The following is a 10,596-nucleotide window of genomic DNA, read 5'->3' on the forward strand; positions in this document are numbered from 1 at the left end:
CAATCTACAACACAGAACAATATGTCCAGTATGATCACTCATTTTACTGAGACCACCCATTCAGCCCTCTGCCTGCCCTTGAGGCAAAGCTACAAGAGACTAAATGACCGGAGTCTAATTCTGAGTGCTAAGTTATTTATTTCCGCCTTGGGATTCCTGTACTTGTCTCCTCTTTGGTTTAAATTGACCCTTTACACATGCTGAAAAGGCTCAAAGCAGTGCAGAGATAAATCCAATTTAGGTGGCATCTTTGTTGGATTATACGAGTGCCAAGCTTAGTTCTATAGCCAATTCATAAAGGCAAAATTAGTTTCCTTCAACTGAGTCTCCCTGTGTATACAAACTACACTTAAGGGTAGGTCCTATGTTCAAGAGTAGGTGGCCAACACAAAATGAACTTTGTTATCTTTGAAGATTAAAAAAATTTTCCTAATTCCTTATGTGGGCCCTTTTTTCTGTCTTAGGGTTATTATTGCTGTGATAAAACATCACGAACATGTTGGAGAGGAAAGGGTTTATTTCATTCAGTTTCCATTTAACATCTCATCCTCAAAAGCAGTGAGAGCAGGAACGTGAACACAGGGCAGGAACTTGGAGGAAAGGACAGATGCAGAGGCCATGGGGTGGGGGTGGGGGTGCTGCTTAGTGTTTTGCTCCTTGTGGCTTGTCTCAGTCTTCTTTCTTATAAAAGCCAGGGCCACCAGGACAGGATGACCCCACTACCAATGGGCTGTGCTCTCCCACACTGATCACTAATCTACAGGCTTGCCTACAGCCTGATTTTGTGGAGAGATGCAAATGTGTATCTCTGAGTCTACAGGTGTTTCTTCTGGGTTTCTTTCTTGGGTTAATCAAATAGGCAAAAAAATTAGCTGTCTGAAAAGCCAAATATATATATATATTTAAAAATCTCTATGAGGATTTGTCTTACATGGGTAAGTACATAAGCAAAGTATAGCTTCCGTTTATATTTTATTTCTCATTTTCACTTTTATTTCATTTATTTCTATGACCTATTTATATAATGCATTCAAGAATAGTACATGTGTGCACTAGGGTTTAAACTCAGATCCTCTGGACGAGTGCTACCTGCTCATCACCATGGGGTCATCTCTCCAACCCCTTAGCTATCATTTAAAAACAGGAGTTGCATCTACTGAAAGAGAGTCTAGAGGTTAAGTATGAAGATGTCAGCTGCTTACTGCTCATGTAGACAGGCCAAGCTGACTCATGCACACTTGGCCTATTCAAGGCTTTTTCTTGACACTCAGTCTTGCTGCCTTTGGGATGGAAATGCCCAGTTACACATCCTCCTCATTAGTGATGCTACCAGCAGCATGAACCAACCTGCCTCTCATCTAGAAACATCTAGCCTTCACACTCTGAACTGCCTCTAAGTGTGAATGCCGTTACAGAGTAACCGACCTGAACATCATCTTTCCTCTTGATGCACACCTCAAATACACATTTCTTTTATACAGTTACTTTGATACAAGCTCAAAAACTCTGCAGACTAATGGAAGGAGTTCTAGCTGAGAAGTGTATCCACTTAATATACTTTACAATTCTGGGGGATGCATTCTGAGAAGAGAGCCTATGGCTTGAGAATTTCACCCATTGAGAGTGTGTAGATGCCCTCACACACGGAGAGAGAGTGCAGAGGCTCTTGGATGGAAGCAAAAGAGAAGACTACAGAAATGCTGGCACTAGATGAAAGGGAAGTTAAGTTCCTTTCTGCAGAGGAGGAAATCACGAAGAGCAAAATATAAGAAATTCATGTTGCCGTTTAGTGCTAAAGACACTGAGGGTAGGCATGGTGGGGTTAGTATAAAAGGGTAGTTTAGGCAAAATAACGTCCCAGTGCCAGACATAACATGAATGTGTTCTAGAAAAGATGAGGATTCTACAAACATTAATCAGAAAATTATATGACAATATAAAATAATTTTTTTTTTTAGTTTCAGTCTCTCTCCCTCTCTCTCCCTCCCTTCCCTCCCTCCCTACCCAATCTCCCTCCCCCCCTCTCTCTATATGTAATGTTGAAAGGTATTTCTAGGTGATAATTTACAAAGTCCTAATGACTTCTTAGAATACAGATTATGTCCTTGTGTTTTTTTGTGTGCATCATTCTTGTCTGTCAGGCTGATTTCTCTGCTGTCAGCCTAGAAGACACTGTTTACACACCCCATTCACAGGACATCAGCACAACAGTGCTCCCCTAAGCCCGCCCTGAAGCTCATGTCGCTTGAACGGTTCAAATAAACAGCAGTGAGAGCTTCTGTGGTGGTCCTCATTGCTCTTTGTTTGATTCTTAATGCTGCAATTTAAGCACTTTTTATGTACTGTTAATAGTAAGCTGATTGTCACATATGCTGTGCTATTTATTACTCTGAAAGTGTGCCTTCAGTTTTTCTCATTCATATTCTTTTCTAATAAATTGGTTAAGCGCTCAATTATTTTCTACTGGTAAACTCTCCCTTCATTGAACATCACAATGACAATTTGGTACATATCTGTTTAAGGTTGACTTTTAAAAAATTATGTATGTGTATGGGTATCTGTGCATCTGCATGTAGCGTCTTTAGAAATCTAGAAGAAAGCATTGGATGCCCTGGAGCTAGTGACAGAGTTATGAAAGGACTGGCTGTTGGGAGCCAGGATGACCCAAAACTTTTTCACAGTCCATGATAAAAGGACAAAGGGGACCTGGTTCAGTGTCTATGCCCAGGCACAGACTTGGCAAAATCCTGTCTAGGGCTGGGGCCAGGGTCTCAGAGGAGTTAAGCTTTTAGTTGCCAAGAACGTGGCTCCCCGCCTCCACAAGAGACTACAGTCATCAGTCTCAAGGCCTCCCTGCGCTGGGTTGCTGACATCCTTGGGATATTCTGTGTCCACCTTGTACAACATTGCTTTATCAGCCTTCTGCTGAACTTGTCCCGCTGCTCCCCTAAAACCTGCATATAAGATGCTGTGCTTCTTAATAACCTTGCTTGGCATAAAGCATCACTTGCGCAATAACTCCTGACCCCAGCTTTCCTATCTCCTTTAACTTCTCATCTTCTGGTCCTTCCTCTTAGGACCCTGTCACTGAAGAATGACCTGCTTGTCCATGTCACCTGACATGAACACTAGGTCCTCTGCAAGTGTAACAACTACTGTTTCCCAATACATCTCAACTCATGCGAATGTTTAGACTTGTCATTTCCGGATGGTCTGTGAAGTACATAAACAAGCCGCCAGGTCCAGCTTGTGAAATTGACTACTGAGGAGGTTACACCTTTGAGGTGTACTTGGTACTTGGAACCACTGAGCTCAAACTTTATAAGATACCTTCTCATTCTCAGTTTCTAAAAAAAAAAAAAAGGTCTTAAAATTATTACTGAGTGGGTGCCGTATCAAAGTGGTAAGCATTTTCTTATTTGAATCCAAAAGTAACGCCCACAGTGTTGGGAGCAAGTGGGCATACCAGAGCTTAAGAAGAAGCAACACAGAATCTTTCTAATAATACAGAACTCTATTCATTCAGGGCCTGACTTGTAAAACACTGAGCTTCTGGATATGGAAAACAATAATGAGAACTACTGACTTTTCAGAGGCTCTTTCAAGTCATGCTAAGAGTTTAGATTTTAGTTTACATCTTAGCTCTGTGCCTGATAGTCCCCACTTACTGATAATTTAAAGTAAACTGTTGGACTAGATAAGCCTGCTTTGTCATGATGTTCCACTATTTCCTGTAAATGGAAAGCCAGCCTTTCTTTTTTTAAACTTTTTTATTTTTATTTTTCACATATACATTTATATTATTACACATATAGAAAGCCAGACTTTCAATGGCAATTTTTCCAAGAGTTTATTTTCAACTTTGGTTTTGACTAATAACTTCCAAGTAATGCATGCTTCAAATGAAGACTCTTCTAGGAAAAAAACATTAAATGATAAATATTGGTTAAATATAAACTTAAGTGAATCTCAGTTTGCTATTAGAGTAACCTGTTTTTTTTTTGTTTTTTTTTTTTGTTTTTTTTTTTTTTAAATTTATGCTAGCTGGCCGATCTTGCACGGGAACACTGGTAGTTCTTCTGGAGGATTTTAATGACCACCCTCCACAGATTGACAATGATGTGACCATCTGTCAGCAGGAAAAGGATTATGCTGTTTTGGAACCTGTCGATCTTGATGGGCCTGATAATGGTCCACCTTTTCAGTTCCTTCTGGATAATTCTGCCAACAAACTTTGGACTCTCGAACCACAGGATGGTAAGTTCTTATGCTAAGTGTTGTAAACAATCCGGGTTCAAGATTGCTGAAGACCTTTGCTTTTAATTTGGACATTATAAATCCATGTGCACTGTAGGAAGTTACTGATCTTGGAAAAATTAATGCTTTAAAATCTATTTTCTATATGTTCTCTATCATCTATCTATTATATGTCTATCATTTATCTATATGTCTTTCATCTATTTGTTTGTCAAGTATCTACCGAATATCTCTCAATTATTAATTTTCTACATGTGTATGTTTGTATCTACATATCAATCATCTATTTTATGTATGTTATACTTACTTTGCTTTGAATATCCTTTAAGAAAACACAGAAATAAATTTTAAATAATTGGAATAACAGTTTAATGGTAGATCACACTTCTTTCTTTCTTTCTTTTTTTGTTTGTTTTGAGACAAGGTCTCTTTACATAACCCTGGTTTCCTGGCATGAACTATAAAGACCAGGCTGGCCTCAGATTTACAGAGCAAATGTGTCCTGAGTGCATGGATTAGAGTACACCACCATGCCCAGCCTGGAGATCAATCTTTTTTTAATTTAAAATAATGTCAATCCTTTTTCTAGTTTTCTGAAACATCAAAATCATTTTCTTAAGAAAGAAAAATGAACCATTAGAGTCCTTATTGAAAACTAATTACTTGAGAGCATGCCAAGTAGGAACAGTGCTGATGTTGAGATGTGATATTAATAAATGCTCTCTACCCTCTTCCCTTTAGGTAAAAGTGCCATTCTTCGTCAACGACACAATCTTAATTATAACTACTATTCTGTGCCAATTCAAATACAAGACAGACATGGTTTCTCTGCGAGACATGTACTATCAGTAAGAGTGTGTGACTGTTCAACTCCATCAGAATGTAGAATGAGTGTTCGGGAGGAAAGGGATGCTAAGCCAAATGTAGTCCTTGGGAAGTGGGCCATCCTCTCCATGGTCCTGGGTTCTGCATTGCTATTGTGTAAGTATCTTTATCTAAGGTGTGTCAACTCCAGTGTCACGTAACACTCACGTGCTAATTTTTCATCATTGTAACAAAATCCTGGGGAAAACAACTTTTATGGAGAGTTATTTATTTTACTTCACTTTCAGAGTTCTCAGCCCAGGGCCAAGAGTCTCTGTTGTATTGTGCCTGTGACCAGTAGCATGTTGCTAAGCAAAGCTGCTTACTTTATGGCAACTAGAAAGCAACAAGAGATCAAGAAAGGATTAAGGTTCCACTATTCCCTTTATAGGCATGTCCCCAGTAGTACAATGTCCTCCCATTAAGGCCTACCCTTCGAAGACCTCTACCTCTCAACAGCATTCTGAGGGAAAGACCAAAACTTTAACACATGGACCACCCAGCACAGCCTACTCCAGCTAAAATAGTCTAGAAAAATATATGGTAGTTCTTTATATTAAGGACATGTGTAACTGTTGGCACATGACCTTTTAAAAGTCATGTACCTCTTCTGTGAGTGGGGTTCTGAGTCCTAGAAGAAACAGCAGTAACAACAGATTAAAGCTGTTTAGGTGAGTTTCAGAGTTCATGCATTAATTCTTGAGTTACTCATGAGGTAGTAAAGGTTTCTGAAAAGTTTACAGACACTTTAAAAATATTATTTTCAAATTTTTAATTTTTTGCTTATTGTCAAATTATTTTAATATCTACCAGAATGCAAAAAATGTATTACTTTACTTTTCTTTCTAATTTCTCTTGTAGGCATTCTGTTTACATGTTTCTGTGTGACTACTGCTAAAAGAACAGTAAAGAAATGCTTCCCAGATGATGTAGCCCAGCAAAATTTAATTGTATCAAACACTGAGGGACCCGGAGAAGAAGTGACGGTAAATCAGAAATAAAGTCCCACTGATTTACATGGCAGGCCAATGAACATAGCTGATTACTCCATAGTAATAGTAAAATGTAATGCTTACTGATCCTTACTACACCAAGCAGAAATTAAAGTGCTTGCATATTTTAATTCAGTGACCACTTATACTGGCTTCAAAGAGCTACTATAACAGAGTGAATCAAACAATAAAAACACATGTTCTCTCTGTTTTGTAAGCTAAAAATCAGAGGTAAAATATTGATATGTTTCCTCTGAAGGCCATGGGGAGGAATGTCCTAAGCTCTTTTCACTTTTTGACTCTTGGCTTGTGGCCACATAAGTGACTTTCAAATTTCAATTCAAAATTTCCTTTTGGTAAGCACATTGGTCATGTTAGATCTGAGACTCACCTAGTCTGGTATGGCTTCTTTAAAACTTACATGATTGCATCTATAGTGACCCTGGGTCAGGACCTCAACATATGAATCTATAAGGGGTAGGGGTTGACCCAGAATACCTATGGAATGACTCTTAGCGTTATCCTGATTTCACATGTGAGGAATGGGAGCATAATACCTGACTTGTCTGTGGTAGAAAAGAGTTGGTTTCAGGGCTGGAGAGATGGCTCGGTGGTTAAGAGTGCCGCCTGCTCTTCCAGAGGTCCTGAGTTCAATTCCTAGCAACCACATGGTAGCTCACAACCATCTATAATGTAATCTGATACCCTCTTCTGCAGATAAAGCACTCATATGCAATAAGTAAAATAAATAAATCTTAAAAAAAAGAAAAGAGTTGGTTTCAATACCACTGATTCATTTTCTAACTTTATCTTCAGGAGGCAAATATTAGGCTCCCCTCACAGACAGCCAACATCTGTGATACAAGCACATCTGTTGGGACTCTTGGAGGCCAAGGAATCAAAACGCAACAAAGTTTTGAGATGGTCAAAGGAGGCTACACTTTGGAGTCCAACAAAGGAGGTGGCCACCACACCTTGGAGTCCAGCAAGGGAGGCGTGCTGGGAGCAGCAGACACTGGCCGATATACTTACACTGACTGGCAAAGTTTCACTCAACCCCGGCTTGGAGAAGTAAGTGCCCAAGTCTTCAGGTGACCAGTATGTGAAATCTCAACACGATTTATAAACCAGGATTTCCCATAGTACCCCTTACATACATGAAACACACTTTTCTTCTCTTGAACCAATGTAGATACTGATGTCAGGAGCAAACTTGGAGCAAATGCTCTTTTAAAGTTCAATTTTAAAAAGTATGACTTACAAGACTTTAGGACCAGTTTATGTGGTTATCTTAGGGATATTAAGAGACTGATGTCTTTGCCAAATATCAGAAAGACATATACAGTGAAAAATTGGTGATAGGACAACGAACAGATCTCAAATTACCACCATTTTGCTAGTGTGCTGTAATTCTCTATGTAGTTATGAAATCTTGCCTGCCTAAATCAACCAGATGGCTTGGTAAGCTTTAATATTAGGTTCCATTTCGGTATTCTGAGAGTTTTCCTTGTTTGTTTCAGATTGCTCAGGCTGATGTGAGTCATATGTTATTAATTACAGCTACAGATTATAGATAACATTAGTTTATTAGCCCTTCAAAACTATATAACAGTATGAATTAAAGGACTCCAGCCTATATTGGTTTTCCTCACATACATGAAGAAACCATTGAGGTTAAATTTCAACTACATACACCTTATACTCAAGTGAGAAGTTGTAAGTTGTTTCTGTGATATGTGCATAGTCTTAATTCTTATAAATGTGTTCACTCTGAGCAGTTATTTATTTGCTATATTTGAAGAATGAATTTAATATAGACCAATCATGTGCATTTTTTATATGTAGGAATCCATTAGAGGACACACTCTGATTAAAAATTAAACAGTAAAAGGTAAATCCAAGATATCATTTTTATGCTAGTCTCTTTAGGTGTCACTTAAAAGGCATAATCAATTGTGCTCTTTCTCCGCACAGAAGGTGTATCGGTGTGAACAGGATGAGGAGCACAAGCATTGTGAAGACTACGTCCGTGCATATCACTATGAAGGCAAAGGGTCCATGGCCGGCTCTGTAGGCTGCTGCAGTGATCGGCAGGAGGAAGAAGGGCTGGAGTTCTTAGATCACTTGGAACCGAAATTTAGGACATTAGCAAAGACATGTGTGAAGAAATAAAGGTGCTGCTTGATAGAGGCATCTGCAAATGAATACAGATGTGCCACTAGATATAAGACGATAGCAGCCTGTAGGAGTGACTTTGCTTATTAAAAGAAGGTAAAGTCATTTGTAGATAAGGATGCTAACCCTAACCCACCCCTACGTCCCCAAATTCTCCTTGTCTCCAGAACTTCTCTGTTGCCTGGACAGGAAGCTGTCATCGCTCCTCTTCTTTCTGCGCATGTATACACTGCCCTTTCAGGACTGGACTGCGTGTGCCACTCAAATTCTGGTGATGTTCGACACTTAAGCTCTTTTGCACGCTATGCAAGACTCCGTGGTGGAGTTGGGTGTTGTGGAAGGTTAAAACACGAATTTGCATTGTGTATATATACAAATTAAACACTGTCTTCAAAGTCTTGGGGGGGGGGGAGAATTCTGCTTCTAAAATGTTTTCTTTACGGGCCGAGATATTGTTTTTCCTATCCGAGAGCAGCTTCAGATGGATTTTAGAGTATTTTTAGGTGTAGCCTTTTGTGTGCCTAAACAAGCTCGATTCTCGCGATGCTTTTCACCCCGCCAAGGAGCACCATCTTCATCTAGGAGCCTCTAAAGCTTGGTCCTCGGATCTCTGCCCATGCGGCTGTGTTAGCGTCAGGTTCCTGGAGCTCCTGTCAGAACAACGTGGGTCAGAACACCGTGCTCACAGCGCCTCGAGAACTGTCGAGCATTCTGTGATGCGCTGGAGTCCTGATATCCACAGGATGCCTTAAAAAATATATGAACACTTTGAGAAGAATATTAGCCTTATTACTTGATATAAATCCACTATTCCAATGGCTTTCAGCTAGACTCTATCTTTTTCCAAGTAGCCTTAAAGGCATCAAGCTGTAACTCTGGCATAGGCACTTATCATGGGTCAGCACTGAGTTAATATCCATACTGGAACTTAATACTCTGTCCACCTTGGTAATTACCCAAAGAAAAGCTAGAAGGTGGGTAGATAAGCATTAAGATTATTAATCCATTACACCAACACCTACCAAATATTATTGAATTCATAAATATTTTAACGTGAGTGAATAAATGAAGGTGTAGCATTTTAATAAGATGTTATTTTATTGATCTATAAAGAAACTAGATATTAAATGATACTTTATTAGTCCTTTCTGGGAAACTATAGATATGTGTCAAGTTACATCTCTTGGAAATTTGACATTTAAACTAAACTGGCTTTTAAATCCATTACTTTCTATCTACTGGCAAAATAGATTTGATCTGTGTAGGTTTCATAACTACTCCTTTGGTCTCAGTTAGGGAGAGTGTGTCTTATTGTTAAATTGGATATTGGAATAAAATGAAATATAGAGTTAATAATCCAGATTTTATTTTGTGAATTCCCCTATAATATATGAATTTTATAGCCATTGTAAGATAATTTGGGGTGGAGATGCAATTTTTACTTTTTGAGGCAAACGTCATACTGACGGTAGATTTTTGTCAATTTACTATCTAACAGCACCAATTTGGAAATGCATCAAATGTCATAGTAAATCATATTCTTCCATATAGTTATAGAATATTCAATGATCAGTTACAAATTATTAGTTTAACAATAACTTATATGTTGTTTGTCTTCATCTTGCTCTTGTATCTACTGAATTATAGATGATAAAATTTGTATCTATTAAAAAGTATGATTGATGTTCACATGGCTTTCTTGTTTATCAAGGGAAGGCTCTCTAAAGGGTTGGGAGAGTTGTTAGGAAGTGTGGAAAATTCATCTGTATTAAGCAATTTTAGCTACATAAAATATATTCAAGTCATTATTATGACTTCGAGAAATTGCATTTATTGTCGGATTTATTTAAGCAACATCTAGTAATTCTCTTTTTTTCCATCAAAATTAAATGTTAATTGTATGATGAATTAAATCTATGAAACCCTACCAGACTACAAATTTAGTTTGCTAATAAAGTACTGTATTTCATACAAAATTTGAGTTAATTGTTGATTTAACAAATTAACAGTTATGAAATGTTTTCTATAGTTTAACATATATGGGGGACCATACAATCCAGTTTTAAATCCTTTTTATTTATATTTGATTTGACTTCATCTTTTTGATTTATCTAGTTGATTCAAATATTTCATAAGAAAAAATGCGGTTCCTTTGAGTGAGCTTCCTCAAATACTCCCTAACATAACGGATTTTAATTCTCAATGTCTAAAAAAATCTTGCATTCAACTTAAAAACCTATGTGTACATTTACTTGTAGAAATGTCATTTGGAAAGAGATCAGAAGAGGTGTTTTAGAACTAAAGAGTT

General features: G+C 38.1%; 1 protein-coding gene across 2 annotated transcripts in view; it reads left to right on the forward strand.

The window, feature by feature from the left end:
• The window catches only part of DSC1 (desmocollin 1), a 30,851-nt gene extending 20,874 nt beyond the window's left edge, over positions 1 to 9,977 (forward strand). Inside the window, exons 12-17 of one of the 2 annotated variants that reach the window (XM_084778367.1) lie at positions 4,045 to 4,257; positions 4,999 to 5,238; positions 5,983 to 6,107; positions 6,930 to 7,184; positions 7,959 to 8,004; positions 8,088 to 8,226. In XM_084778367.1, the coding sequence (XP_084634493.1) occupies positions 4,045 to 4,257; positions 4,999 to 5,238; positions 5,983 to 6,107; positions 6,930 to 7,184; positions 7,959 to 7,994 (869 nt within the window). In that variant the 3' untranslated portion in view covers positions 7,995 to 8,004; positions 8,088 to 8,226. Of the gene's footprint in view, positions 1 to 4,044; positions 4,258 to 4,998; positions 5,239 to 5,982; positions 6,108 to 6,929; positions 7,185 to 7,958; positions 8,005 to 8,087 lie in introns of both variants that reach the window. The other variant, XM_084778366.1, reaches the window with a different exon arrangement.
• Positions 9,978 to 10,596: the final 619 nt, after the last annotated feature.

This window comes from Acomys minous (assembly GCF_964271855.1).
Source record: "Acomys minous genome assembly, chromosome: 4".
Taxonomy (NCBI): domain Eukaryota; kingdom Metazoa; phylum Chordata; class Mammalia; order Rodentia; family Muridae; genus Acomys; species Acomys minous.